The 14,483-nt window shown below is 59.2% G+C and overlaps 4 protein-coding genes across 4 annotated transcripts; 3 read left to right on the top strand and 1 right to left on the bottom strand.

Moving 5' to 3' along the window:
- Nucleotides 1-1,798: 1,798 nt before the first annotated feature.
- On the top strand, nt 1,799-2,309 carry A1Q1_01970 (uncharacterized protein; the record flags this gene model as incomplete). The annotated part of the gene is made up of 3 exons (XM_014324978.1): nt 1,799-1,826; nt 1,887-1,960; nt 2,013-2,309. The coding sequence occupies 3 exons, from the start codon at nt 1,799-1,801 to the stop codon at nt 2,307-2,309; spliced, it is 399 nt and encodes a 132-aa protein (XP_014180453.1).
- Nucleotides 2,310-2,468: 159 nt separating this feature from the next.
- A1Q1_01969 (uncharacterized protein) lies at nt 2,469-3,775 on the bottom strand (the record flags this gene model as incomplete). The annotated part of the gene is made up of 5 exons (XM_014324977.1): nt 2,469-2,692; nt 2,742-2,838; nt 2,918-3,241; nt 3,369-3,668; nt 3,722-3,775. 5 exons carry the CDS (start codon nt 3,773-3,775, stop codon nt 2,469-2,471), a joined length of 999 nt encoding a protein of 332 aa, XP_014180452.1.
- A 547-nt stretch (nt 3,776-4,322) lies between these two features.
- On the top strand, nt 4,323-6,875 carry A1Q1_01968 (uncharacterized protein; the record flags this gene model as incomplete). Its single annotated transcript, XM_014324976.1, has 1 exon — nt 4,323-6,875. One exon carries the CDS (start codon nt 4,323-4,325, stop codon nt 6,873-6,875), a length of 2,553 nt encoding a protein of 850 aa, XP_014180451.1.
- A 2,414-nt stretch (nt 6,876-9,289) lies between these two features.
- A1Q1_01967 (uncharacterized protein) lies at nt 9,290-14,436 on the top strand (the record flags this gene model as incomplete). The annotated part of the gene is made up of 4 exons (XM_014324975.1): nt 9,290-10,274; nt 10,334-10,521; nt 10,569-13,054; nt 13,101-14,436. 4 exons carry the CDS (start codon nt 9,290-9,292, stop codon nt 14,434-14,436), a joined length of 4,995 nt encoding a protein of 1,664 aa, XP_014180450.1.
- Nucleotides 14,437-14,483: the final 47 nt, after the last annotated feature.

The raw sequence follows: 14,483 nt of genomic DNA, 5'->3' as shown, positions 1-14,483 counted from the left end.
GGGGTTCTCGTTCGAATGCCTCCTCTCCGGCGAGTAGTAGCGGCGGTCAGGCGATCGCCGCCGCTCGGGCGAGTACCCGCGTCGGTAGCGGTCGTAGCGATCGCGGTCGTCTCTTCGGTCGTCCCAGTCGCGTCGGTCTCGGAGGTACCTATCGCGATCGCGATCGCGTTCACGGTCGCGATACCTTTCCCATTCGCGGTCGCGATCCCGCGACCTGGTCCGCGACCGCCGCCGCGGTGGAGGTGACGGCGATCGCCTCCTTTCCCTGCCTCGGTCCCGATCGCGTTCGCGGTCACGGTCGCGCTCACGCAGAGGCTCGCGCGACCTCGACCGTGGGCGCGACGGACCCGCCATCGGTCGCGCATCCCAGTCCCTGTCACCATTGCTAGCAACTGCCGTTGCCGGCTTCGGCGGCAGTGTTCCGGGGGGAATCCGAGACTTGAGAGTCGGCTTGGATTCCAGACTTATTGGCGCTGGTAGAGCCGGCGCGCTGGGCAACGTGATGGAGACAGTCGGGCGCTCGAAGCTGTTCTTGGCCAGCGCAGAGGAGGAACCGGCTTTGTTCGCCTCCTGGCCATTTTGAAGGCCATTCGCTGCAGGCATTTAGATCATCTGGTCCGGTGGCGTGACGCGTCGACGAGAGGGGGTGGGGGTGGATCACGAGGAGAAAAGGCAGCAGAGATGCGCGCCTTGTGCCCTGACAGCCAGTTCGTCGCCGGTTTTCAGGCCGATGATGTGGGGCCAGACTACGAAAGAAAGTGTGGTCGGAGGAGTGGTTGTGTGACGGAGTCGGCGATGTGGTTGGCGAGAAGACTTGGAAGTATGAGCGCCGGTCAGCCTGGCCGCCAGGAACGAACAACAAGCACCGCGGCCTAACAAATATAGGCGCGTCTCCGGGGCCACGCCTAGTTTGCTCATTTGCGTCCGTTCAATGGCGCCGCCCTGATGGTCACCGATTGTTTCTGAAACGCTATCCGTCATGCATTCTCCACCATCAGACCAGATGAAACCTCGTCGCACGACTGCTTCTGACGACACTCCTTGCATTGTGGTCGCCTTCTGGGGCAGCCTGGCTGGGTCGAGCGTGTCTGTGCCCTGATCTGTTCAGCTGTGGCAGTGCTGACGGGCACACGAGCTCGAGGAATTTGGGCTTGTGTGCGGCGTGCGAACCTGCGTCACCATCTGCGACAGTGGTGGAAAGTGAACGAGGACCTCGCCGGTGATCAGATGGATATATAACACAAACTGTCTCTCCATTTCTTAGTTCCCACTTAATCCTTCTTCATGGTCGACTGTTAACACTCCGCTCCCGCTGCCAAGCTGTCGTGGACACTTCACTTCCGCCGTCGACGCCCACCTTTGCTGCCTAACCGTCGGTCATCCACCACCCACGTCAGCCACAGGCCTCCTCACCCCACCCACCATGACTCGCTTCGTCCCTACTCGAACTAGCGGTGCTCTTCCACTCGATACTGATCAGGTGATGCCTCGCTAGTCTCCGTTCGCGCGATCACTTTGCCTTGGATGGGGTTACCCAAGCCACGGAACCGGGTCAAGGCGGCCTCCACCAGACCCAGGCTCTCGGCATGTTGGCTGAGGACTGGGGTTCAGGCAAGCCACTGCGCCGGCAGATCGGTAACCTCGCCATGGTTTATCCGTATCGTCATCGGTCACAACCGAGCAACGTCCAGGTCGCCCATCGCCTTCCATATAAGAGCGGGCAGCGTTCGTCCCCACGATCGAGAGTGTTCCCCGCATCTGCATCCGACAGCCCACCAAGCCAACCAAACCCATCACCATGACTCGCCACGGATCCTGCCTTTGCGGTGAGTCCACAGCGTCCAGAGCAACGAGGATGGGTGTCTGACAGTTCAGGAAACGTCCAGTTCGACCTGGCCAACGACACCAAGGACGGCATCGCCTGCTACTGCTACAACTGCCAGAAGACGGCCACGGATGGGTAAGTCACCGCAGCCATCCCTCTCTAACATCCCAGCTCCTTCAACCTGAAGGTCTCCCCAGACGACGTCAAGGTCACCAAGGGAACCCCCAAGGTCTACCAGGACAACTCCACCCGCAGCGGAAAGCCCATGACCCGCTCGTTCTGCGGCGACTGCGGCACTCCTCTCTGGAGCGACCCCTCGGCCACCCCGGGCGTCCGCTACCTCAAGGTCGGCACCCTCGAGGACCCCCACAGCGTCGACCTCAAGATGGAGCTCTTCGTTGACAAGGCCATTCCCTCCACCGTTCACCCCCAGAAGGGCCAGACCCAGCTCGACTCGCAGATGCAGCCCGTGAAGGCTAACTAAGAGTGGGAACATGCGTAGAAGCTCGTAGTGTACGTAAAATGTAAATCATGACGTCTGTGAAGCACGGATCATCGATACTTACAGCAGATACGTACAGCATGCCACTAATTCTATCTTACAGCAAATCTTACAACAGTTGCGTGGCGTGGTGATACAGGATCACAGGAGTGGACAGAATTTGCGCTTAGGCGGCCGCTGTGCGACCGACGAGATCACCTTCTGGCGAGCATCGTCGTACTTCTCAGTCTTCTTCCTCATCTTCTTGAGTACACTTTGAGCTTTTTCAACGAGCTGCTGTCTCTCTGAGGGGTCAGCTTGTTTAAGCCTGGCAGGAACGAACCTGCAGCGGAGTGTTCGGTGAACGTCTTCATATCCTGCAGTGACTTTTCCATGGAAGCTGAGGTGTGAGCTAGCACTGATGGGTGTACGCACATCGATGAGAATCAAGTATCTCATTGACATCGTTAAGGGGGAAGAACTCGTTGTACTTGCACTGCTCCTGCACGCTGCTCCAGATGTCTTGAAGCGACTGACTGCCGAGAGCGGTCCAACGATCGGAGAAGGCGATGAAGGTCCACGGCATCAGCAACGCCGCGCAGCACACTTACCTGTTCGCTGAGGTGGGCATTGCCCTGGCGACCCTTTCCGATGCCGCCGATAATATCGTCGAATGATTCCACACCTCCGTCAGTGTTGTCGCTCCTACGGAAGGCTTGCTGCCTATCAACCTGAACCAGTGCACGGTTATCACCGGCATGAGGCGTATGGTGGCTGTTGACTCGGGCACTTTCTCCGCGCGCGGACTGATGGTTGAGGGTCGGGGCCGCATTGGCTAAGTGGTCTGGAACGGCAGCGGGGAGCGTCTGCTGTGCAAAAGGATCCTGAGCCTCGTTTCCGATGTCCATCCAAGAAGGCTGAATTTGGCGTTCTGGCTGAAGGGGTTCTCGTTCGAATGCAGATAGGGGACCCGGACCCGGTGTCTTCGCCCGCCTGGCAGATCTGTCGAATTGATGGCGCGTTATGTTCTTCCGTCAGCGGGTGTTCCCATTTCTAGCTCACCGAGCGCGATGGGGTGTCATAGGGCATGAACTCGATCCTTTGGTCTGCAGCGATTGAGCTCACACCACCACCCAGAGGGAAGCCATTCCCGCCTGCATGATCAGCTGAGGGGCGAGAAGGTCCTGGCGTGTGGCTGCGTCGCAAAAGAGCTGCAGGGAAGGTAGTTGTAGCACTGTGTGGTGTTGGCGAGTGGACTGAATGTGTGTAAGATGGTTTCTTAGAAGGAAGTCCCGACGTCGTGCTCTTGCGCAGTGCGTCATCAGCAAGCGGGTCTTGCTCGACGCTTCCTGTCCGCTCCGCCTCCGCCCTGTCAAGTCAGCATATGGCTCCGCCCAAGGTTGTGATTAATTCACGTTTAGAGGGGCACGGCCTGCGGCTTCTTTGCTTTGGGCGGGAAGGTGACTCATTCTGCGAGGTGTGCTGTGCGTGGATGGTGTCCGTACCGGCCGTACCACTGCTTCAGCGGAGCCAGTGGAATGCCCTAGTACGTGGTTCGAAGTGATTCGTTGCTGAATGAGAGCTTGATGAAGATGAAGGTAGAAGAAAAACAACAACGTTGGGACATAACCCTTCCATGTCTGCGCATATGCGCATCGAGGAAGGAAGGCTTAAGGCTTGAGGCGCGAGGAAGACAAGACAACTTGTCAGATACGAGGAAGACCTCACCACCTAACATGGGCGTCATCTACGGTGGCCACTCTCAGGCACGATTAGCCACGTGGAAATTTAGTCTTCGTTCAAAAATCACCTGACGCTCATACGACGAGGGCGAGTCACCTACGGAAAGCCCTTGTCAACATCTCTCAGCTAGCAACTACTACTTCTTCAAGCTACCGAATATCACGAGAACCAGGGGGAAAGAGCAAAGCAGCAGAATAGGTGCGTTTCTCCAGTGAACGGTAGCTCATCTTTCAGCTTGCTCCTCTCCCCCTCACCACCCTCCTCCTTTCGACAATGCGACCGCTCAACGGACTGGCTCGCGCTGTCTTCGTTTCGGAGAGGCGAATAGCTTCAGCGCGGCCTCCCCCAGGGCCAAGCTGCTCAAGATGGTTCTCCTGCACTTGCTGTGCTAATGACTCCCGACTCCGACGGAAGAGTGTTGTGCACCCTCGAGCACCGGTGCCTCCGATCGCGATCTTGCAGCAAATGCAAATGCCCAACCTTCCTCTTCCACCGCCACTACCATGGTCTCCCGACTCTCAACCATTTCTGCGACACATGCACAAGCTCTCTATCGCGATTCTTTCCGAGTCCCCCGACCAGTCCTGGGAGATTTACACAGCTCTTCATCCTGACATGTTGAAAGACGTACCAGACGATGTCTTTTCGGCTCTACTCAATCATCAGCTGCAAGCCGATGATAGTGTAAAGGGGGGAAGGCTAGGGGATCTGTTATCACTAGCGGCTCAGTGCGACATGGACGCCGGTGCCCTCGGACTCTCACTCGTCGAAGAAGCTCTTGAATCCGCTCTCACCTCTGCGGCCCGCCAGATTCGCGGTCCGGGCGGTGTAAAGCGAGCGATCGACTACAAGACGATGGACTGGCTTTGGGGCTCTTTGAAGAACCTGGTCGGGGACGATCTCTCTCACGTCTCGCTTGTCATCCGACGTGAATGGCTCGTCGTATCGGCCTTCCGCCATCGCAACAACATTCCGCTCGTCCACCAGAAACTGGAAGAGCTCATCGAGCTGGGCGGCGGGGAAGGTCTCGACGAGCAGGCTGGTCGCATCGTGTCTATGGCGAAGCACAAGTCTATCGATCTCCTCGAGTCTTCCCTTCGTCTCGCAGCCTGGTGTCTCGCCCGCAACATCAACATTCGTCCGCTCCTGATCTCGCGCACGATTGGTCATCTTCGTCAAGCCTGGAAAGCGCAAGGAGAGGACGGCGCCGAGCGCTCACAATCGACAGCAATGGCCCTCGCGGCTGAGCTCCGGGAAGGTGGCGCGGACGCCGCTGCTGCCGTGTTTGAGGGTGTTGTCCAAGGCATCGTTCGTAAAATGCTGCCCGTGGAGGGTCGTGTGCGGATGCTCGCGGACACAGCGTCGACGACCGACGACGTCTATAAAGTGGCTTCGGGCATTTTGAGCAAGGACAACACGAGTGCTGCTGACCTCGAGGCACTCGTGAAGCTCTGCCATCTTGCCATGGCCAAAGAGGGCAATGCTGAGCCCCTCATCCGGCGAACGGTGAAGCAGCTCGCGTCCCGCCCGGCCGAACTCGACCACCTTGTCTTCAAGCTCGCTGACGACGTTTGGTCGTTTAGCAGGAACGGCGGGCGCCTTTCGCCTCCACTGCTCACTCGCATATTCGACCTCGTTCTTGCCTGCCCTATCTCCGACAACTCGTACCGAGCTGCTTATCGACTGTACCCTCTCGTGCGTGCTGCTGATCCGCCCGAGCAGCATCGCTGGTTGCACTCGACCGCCCCCACGTGGAACCGCCTGTTCGCCGCGGCCGTTTCGCGTGGCCAGATCTTCTTTGCCTCCCGACTTTACGCCGACTTTCAGTCTGATGGCTTGACTGTCCCGAAGCAGCAGCTCCTGCGGCTGATCGAGCGCATCGCTGCCACCGAGACGGTCTCTCGCGCGATTCTGCTCGACAGGCATGTGAAGGATTACCTCTGGGACGAGGCGCCTCCCAGCGACCTCATCACGGCTCTGGTGCGGGGAATGTCTTCGACGGGATCGCGATCCGCTGTAGAGGGACTTCGACTCGCGAAGCGCATCTCTCCCGACCAGCTGCCCGTTGCTGCCATCGAAGCTGCACTTCCGGTTCTCGCGGCGTCCAGTCATCGCGGTCGACGTGCGCTGGCTTTCGCGCTGCTGAAGGAACTACCAACAGACCAAGCGCGAACAGGTTACGAGCGCGTCCTGTCTGCCCTCGTGAAGAATTCACGAGCTGCGGGGCTCGAGCCAGTGCTCGCGGTCGTGCACGACATGTTCGAGCGCGGCATTCCTGCGGCTGAGAAGACCAGCTCGCTGATCATCTCTGCGCTGCTGAAGAACGGGCAAGTGGATGCTGGCATGGCTACGTTCAGGGCGGCTGTTTCGAAGAACATCGCCCTAAGCTCTCGCGCAGTGGGTCAGTTAATGGTCAACCTCGCGCAGGCCGGGCGGTGCGACGACGCGTACGAAGTTGAGCGTACGTGGCGCGCGCTTACAGACGAAAAAGCGAACGACAAGGCCGTGCGCGGTGCACGCCTGCTCGTCGACATCAAGGCTGGCCGCGACGTTGATCTTGACGTGTACACCTGTGACGACGGGGGCACGAAGGAGCACGCCGGATACAGGCCGAACAGACACTACCTCAATTTCCTGAGGAAGCTGCGGGCGCCGGAACCGCCGGTCGAAGCACACGCCATCAGGAGCGCCGGCATACAGCCCTGTCGAGACCCAAAGGCAGGCGAGCCAAGACTCGCGACACGAAGACCATTTAGACAAGATGGAGAGGACAGTGCAGCCAGTCACCACGGGACAGGTGGTGACGTGAGGTTCATGTGCTGGTGAATGACTAGGGGAATGACGGGGGTTGCATGGGACGTAGCAGAGAGAAGGAAGAAGCAAAAGTAAAATTCCGGGAACAACACATCTATAGCACAAGCAGCATTAACCATCAGCATTAGGCATAGACGCAACATTCTTGCATGCATCACAACAGTTCAATGTCTGGGCAGAGATTGCGTCAGCACACAGATCAGATTCGCAGAGTTATCCGTGGCTTTGCACGGTGTTCAATTCTCTTTGATAAAGTGCCCCTGTGCCTGGCACCTTTAGCCTGTCCGTTTCATGTTGGGCATGGACACTCATCTGCGCGAGCAGCATGTCAAGGGGGCGAGCGTCAGCGCGTCAGGAACAGTCGAAAGGGGAACCTCAGTGCAGAGACGTTTTAGCATCGGAGGCAGGAGGGAGTGCACAGCTCGAGTCATGCGCAAAGAGCGATCCATCAGTCATCCCATTGACAGGACGCTCGTGCGCTGACTGTGCGTTGCAGCCATGAGTGCATGAGCGTCGAGTGGACCAAGGGGAGGAAGGATGAACGGGCAGTCCCGCGGCACCCGCTCCCCTCTGTCCTACCCTGCGCTCCCTATGAAGTTGCGCGCTAGTCGTGCGTCCATCTCCCTATCCCTCCCTCCTCCCTCCCTCGCCCCTGATTTCTTTTTCATGTGCCCTTCCTTGGGCATGGAAAATCTTTGGGCGGCACATTGCACACCTGGTAGACATTGCGGACCCCGCGAGGGATATGAGGTAAGGAATGACTCACATAGCGATGCATGCATCAGTCTGTTGCATCATTGTCCTCTGCTGTCAGACACAGGCTGTCGTGGGCAGTAGTGCATGTAGTGTGGTAGCGAGACCATGTGAGATCGCCTAGAGGCAAAGGAGCGGCAGAGTGGACGGAGACTTGGCAAGGCAGGCCGGAGGGCGGAGGCGCGGCGGGGCGCGTCCGGGCGTGGCCGCGCGCGCCCGTCGGCTTGCCGAAGCCGCGACGCGAAGCAGCGCCTCCTTGACGCGTGAAGCCAACGGCCGCCCCGGAACCCTGAACAGAAATCCCTGTGTTCCTCGCAATCCCTGGTACGCTCACCCACTCATCTGATATCTCGAGCACTGCCCAGTCAGTCCAACTGCCATGCATGCCTCCCCGCCATGTTCCTCGAGTCCTGGATACTGGCCGCCGGCGGCCCGGAAAGTCCTTAATTCACTGCCCAGCTGCAGACAAAGGCGTAGGCGACGTGGGTCCCCCAAGCCATCAGCCACGCCAAATGGTACCGGCTGCCGGCCGCCAGCCCGACTCGCGCTCATGTACAGAGGCTTGGAGGATTGAGGATCGGTGCCGAACCAAGGACACCGCGGCTGGCCCTTGGCTCGCAGCCGGCGCAGCGCGCAGCGGGCAATGCATCTTGCACTTGTCAGCATCAGTCAGCCTCGTGAACACTCAACACGACTCTGCTTGCACTTGCTCTGATCACATTCGCGACCCGACACGTACCACTCTCGATCACTATCACAAGCTAACATCGGCCACTCAAGCTCAGGCGGACCCACGTACATCAACCTTGAACGAAAGTTTGGAACCTCAACTTGAAAGCTTGGTCTCGTGGACCTGGCACATACGTTTGATCCTGTCTTCTCGGACCCGGGAAGACTTTGGGACGTGGTAACGTCTGACGCCTGGCGCCCCGACACCACCTGCTTCCTGAGTGCCGGGCGCCTGACGTGTGTGCACTCGACGTTTGGACTTGCACTGCTCCTGCTTGAGCGCATTCCAAGACCCAGACCTGAGACCTGGACCACGACCACCGTCTGGCTCCTGAGACTGCACATCTTGGCGCCTGACCTTGCTCTCCACCGCAACACACTACACACGCTTCTCATTGTCGCTTTGATTGTGCACTCCGCACACAATACCTCTCGTCCTCCCTCCTTCCGACCTCATTGCCACCTACTCCCGCACACACGCTCGACACTCGTTTCATGACACTGCACACGACACCTGTACTGTAACACAACATACCCTCCAGCAGGCCACGCACACTGCGACCTCGCCTGCGCTCTGCGACTGCGCATACGGCTACGAACTCGAACTCGACCCGACGGAACGGACACGAGACTGGTGTCAGGACGATCTCACACACGCTCGTCACCCCTCCCCCGCACGCTTCGAGCAGCTGATCGCCACCTGCGCCCGGACTGTCCAGCTCGCCTCGCATCGCCTGCTCGCCTGTTCGATTCCATTGTCAGATCTACTGTAACTCATAAACGCCAGCAACGTGCACGACCCCTCCACTCTACATCATTCCCTTCACCCTTCACCTTTCACATCCTTTCGGTGACACGTCGAGCTCACGAAACAGCCGCACCACCTCGTTGAGCCCCCGGCGCACCTGTGGCCAAGACTCGGGCTGCACCATCACTAGCCCGCCATGAGCCGACCAGGACAAGACCCGTACTCGTCATCTTCCTCGCCCCCACACGGCAGCTACAACTACGCCTATGACAACTATGGCCACCCGTTTGACAATAACTATGCCTCGGGCTCCATGCCGTCACAGCAGCCGCCATTGTACCGCGAGGAGTCAGAGTACTCCAAGTATGCTCAGTATCCGGAGGACGACATTGAGCCGTTCGACATCAACCAGATCGATCCGGCGCTGAGGCTGCGCACGACGAAGACGGCGCACTCGGTCATTGCCGAGTCCATCAGATCCGAGGGCGAGCGAGTACAACGGAGACGTTCGCGACTCCTGAAACACCTCAAGCGTCACGGCACGACACGGTTACGGAGTGCCAAGTCGCGGCGAGGGCGGAAACATCATGGCGACGACCAGGATGGAGGCCTTGACGGGTTACCGAGCATTATCGACAGCGACGCCGGCGAGCCGCCATCAAAGCCCCCACAATCAGCGGGAAACGATGGGAGTGGCGGCAGTGGCAGTGCTGTCGACCATGCCGCAGAGGGCCTGGGCCTGAAGAAGAAGAAAAAGCCTCTGACACGAAGATCGATCTACGTCAACATGCCATTGCCGGCCGACCAGCTCAACGCCAAAGGCGAGCCGACGGTCAGCTATGCGCGCAACAAGGTGCGCACGTCCAAGTACACGCTCGTCACCTTCCTCCCGCGCAACCTTTTTGAACAGTTCCACCGCGTCGCAAACATTTACTTCCTGGCTTTGGTTATCCTGCAGCTGTTCTCGATCTTTGGCGCAACGACACCGGAAATTGCAATGCTGCCTCTCGTGGCCATTCTCGGCATGACGGCGATCAAGGACGGTATCGAGGACTGGCGCCGTGCAAAGCTGGACGAGGAGGTGAACACCTCCGCAGCAACGAAACTCGGCAACTGGAAGAACTACAACCAGCCGACAGATCCGCGCAACTGGTTTGAGCGGTTGTTCCACCTTGGTCCTGGTGAGGTTTAAGGGTCGACGAATGCTAACCTCTATCAGACCCGCATAAGCCATCAAAAGGTGTCCGCAAACTTCGAGAGAAGGAGGCCAAGGAGGGAAAACAGGTTGTCTTTGAGCGCCACGCCGAGGAGTCGGAGCAGGCCGCCATGGAGCATCTCTATGGCAACGGAGTTGACCCCAACGAGACGGCTGACACCTCTCACCTGCAGCCGCCTAACGCCAGTCCCCCATTCCACGCCCTCAAGGGGGTTCCATCGGTACGTGCTGCGCCCTGTTGCTACGCTGACAACCGCAGTCTGATTCTATCATGGGTGTCAACCCCAGCCGCGGAAGAGCCATCTCCAACGCGTCATCGGCTCCGAGTACATGGTCCCGTCGCAGCACTGGCGTAATCGACTACAGCAAGTCGGCTCCGGGCACGGCGCAGTGGGAACGCACGCTGTGGAAGAAGCTCGAGGTCGGAGACATTGTGCTCCTCCGCGGCGACGAGCAGGTACCTGCCGATCTCATGGTGCTCTCGACGTCGGACCCTGACAACCTTTGTTTTGTTGAGACAAAGAATCTCGACGGCGAGACGAATCTGAAGGTCCGGAAGGCGGTGAAGGCAACATCTTCGATCGGCTCGGAGGAAGACATTGAGCACGCCCGTTTCGTTCTGGACTCTGAACCGCCACACGCCAATCTCTACTCCTACAATGGTGTCCTGAAGTACCGTCCCGCCGCGGGAAGCACAAAGGTCGACGTGGCGGAGGAGATTGAGGCGGTTACGATCAACGAGATCCTCCTCCGTGGCTGCACGCTGCGCAACACGAAGTGGGTCATCGGCCTCGTTGTCTTCACCGGTGCCGACACGAAGATCATGATGAACGGAGGCGACACGCCGTCGAAGCGCTCCAAGATCGAGAAGGAGACCAACTTCAACGTCATCATGAACTTCATCATCCTGCTGCTGCTGTGTTTAGTGACGGCGTTGCTCCACGGGTACTACCGCTCACTGGACAATGAGAGTGCCAATTCGTACGAACAACACGCGCAGGCTTCGGACAACATCTACCTCGACTCGGTCGTCATCTTCGTCTCGTCCTTAATCGTGTTCCAGAACATTGTGCCGATTTCGCTCTACATCACGGTCGAAATCGTCAAGACGATCCAGGCGTACTTCATCTATCAGGATATCGAAATGTACTACGCGCCATACGACACGCCCTGCGTGCCCAAGACGTGGAACATTTCGGATGACCTCGGCCAGATCGAGTACGTCTTCTCGGACAAGACCGGCACCCTCACGCAGAACGTCATGGAGTTCAAAAAGTGCTCCATCGGCGGTATCACTTTCGGAGAAGGAATCACGGAAGCGTCGCTCGGCGCCATGAAGCGCGAGGGCAAGGACGTCAGTCACACGATGGAGGACCAGGAGGAAGAGCTCAAGCAAAAGAAGGAAGTCATGGTCGACCAGATGAAGCGTCTCTATAAGAACCGCTATCTGCGCGACGACAAGCTCACCCTCATCGCTCCCGAGCTCCCGAAGCACCTCGGCGACAAGGGGGATCCGCTCCGCGCCCAGGTTATCTCTTTCTTCCGCGCCCTCGCTCTTTGCCACACTGTCCTGTCCGACAAGCCGGAGCCCGAAGACAAGCCCTTCGTGCTCGACTACAAGGCCGAGAGTCCCGATGAGGAGGCACTTGTCGCTGCTGCGCGCGACGTCGGCTTCCCATTCGTCACTCGCAACTCGAACAAGGTCGACATCGAGGTCCTCGGCCAGCCTGAGCGCTGGATCCCCCTCCGCGTGCTCGAGTTCAACTCGACCCGAAAGCGTATGAGCACCGTCATGCGCAGCCCGGACGGTCAAGTCGTCCTCTTCTGCAAGGGTGCCGACAGTGTCATCTACGAGCGCCTGGCGAAGGACCACGACGAGGCTCTGAAGCAGGCGACGCTGAAGGACCTGGAGACGTTTGCGAACGGCGGTCTGCGTACGCTTTGCATTGCCTACCGCAACATGTCCGAGGAGGAGTTCAACACGTGGTCCAAGCAGTACGACGCTGCATGCGCCGCTGTCGAGGACCGCGAGGGCAAAATCGACGAGGCGTGCGAGATTGTTGAGCACAGCTTGCAGATCCTCGGCGCGACCGCGCTCGAGGACAAGCTCCAGCAGGGCGTGCCGGACGCGATCGAGATGCTGCACAAGGCTGGAATCAAGCTCTGGATCTTGACGGGGGACAAGCTGCAGACGGCCATCGAAATCGGATACTCGTGCAACCTGCTCACGAACGACATGGAGGTCATGATCATCTCGACGGACTCGCCAGAAGGCGCCCGAGCGCAAATCGAAGCCGGGTTGAATAAGATTGCTTCGATCCAGGGCCCACCCGCGACCAAGGGCGGTGGCAAGGTCGCTGGCATGGACCCCAGTGCCACCTTCGCGGTTGTCATCGACGGCGAATCGCTCCGCTACGCGCTCAGCCCGGAGCTCAAGCCGCTCTTCCTCTCGCTCGGCACGCAGTGCTCTGCCGTCATCTGTTGTCGTGTCTCGCCAGCGCAGAAGGCGCAAACTGTCAAGCTCGTCAAGGATGGGTGCAACGCGATGACGCTCTCGATTGGCGACGGTGCCAACGATGTCGCCATGATCCAGGAGGCGAACATCGGCGTCGGCCTGTTCGGTCTCGAGGGCTCGCAGGCCGCCATGTCCGCCGATTATGCCTTCGGCCAGTTCCGCTTCCTCACCCGCCTCCTCCTCGTTCACGGCCGCTGGTCGTATGTGCGCATCGCCGACATGCACGCGAAGTGAGTGATCTAGCTGTCGCAGCCTGGGGATCTAGCTGACATCCAGTTTCTTCTACAAGAACGTTGTCTGGACAATCACCATGTTCTGGTTCCTGATCTACAGCAGTTTCGACGCGACGTACATGTTCCAGTACACCTTCATCATGTTGTACAATCTCGTTTTCACTTCGCTCCCCGTCGGTATCTTGGGTGCGTTCGACCAGGACACGAACGCGCGCGCCTCTATGGCGTTCCCGCAGCTGTACAAGCGCGGCATCCTCGGCCTCGAGTACACCCGTTTCCGCTTCTGGCTCTACATGCTGGACGGCCTTTACCAGTCTGCTGTCGTATTCTTCATCCCGCTGCTCGTGTATTGGGACGGCGCGACGTGGTCCGCGAACGGCTGGGACACGAACGACATGTACGACCTCTCGTCGACCATCGCCGCTGCCGCCGTCATCACCGCGAACCTGTACGTCGGTATCAACACGCGCTACTGGACGATCATCCCCGGCATCATCATCCCGCTCTCCACGATCACTGTGTTCGTGTGGATTGCGCTGTACTCGGTCTGGGCTCCACAGGACTACTACGGTGTCGTCAACATTGTCGTGCCGACTTTCAACTTCTGGTTCACGATCCTCATCACGGTCGCCCTTGCGGTCGGTCCGCACTGGCTGCTGCGCGCGTTCCGCCAGTCGTACCTGTACATCGACAAGGACATTGTGCGCGAGGCGTGGGTGGGCGGCACACTCAAGGACGAGCTGGGTATTCCGCACCGCAAGAATCGGAAGCATAGGAAGCACCGGGACCTGGAGGAGGCGCGGTACCACAAGCGTACCGAGGGGCTGGACACGTATCAGCCGACGGCGCTCGAGATGACGCAGGTTAGCAGCGCAGTCGATCCGTTACTGGACTCGAACTCGGGGTCGTTACGCTCGCCGACAGAGGTCCCATCGCTGCCCAACTCGCCCGAGCCGCGCCGCACAGGGCCTGTACGACCGCCGCGCGCGCCCGTGCACGACCCGCCCGACGTCCACGCCCCGCCGTACGAGTACAACTACACGGGCGCGGACTCGCCGTACAGCCGGGGCGGCGGCAGTCCCGACTTCTTCGCCAACGGCGCCGTGCAGGAGCCGCGGCCAACGCGCGCGCCGCCCTCCTCCTTCCCGCAACAGTACGGGTGGAACAGCACGTCGCCAGCACCGACGACGCGACAGCGCAAGAACCACCAGCAGCGCGAGGATCTGTCCGAGGTCATGGACGATGGCAACAGTCACCAGCAGCCGGGGCCGGACTATCGCCCGCCCTCTACCGCTGCTGGCGACTTTACGAAAGATACCCAGTGGGCAAACCGCCCGCCTTCCGAGGCTGACCCGGCATTTGCTGGGTACGCCGTGTAGTATTATAGATTAGGTGTTACATGCACTTTAGATTCTCTGGCCGCGTA

Source organism: Trichosporon asahii (genome assembly GCF_000293215.1).
Source record: "Trichosporon asahii var. asahii CBS 2479 unplaced genomic scaffold scaffold00050, whole genome shotgun sequence".
NCBI lineage: Eukaryota > Fungi > Basidiomycota > Tremellomycetes > Trichosporonales > Trichosporonaceae > Trichosporon > Trichosporon asahii.
This window is presented reverse-complemented; position numbering and strand designations above follow the sequence as displayed.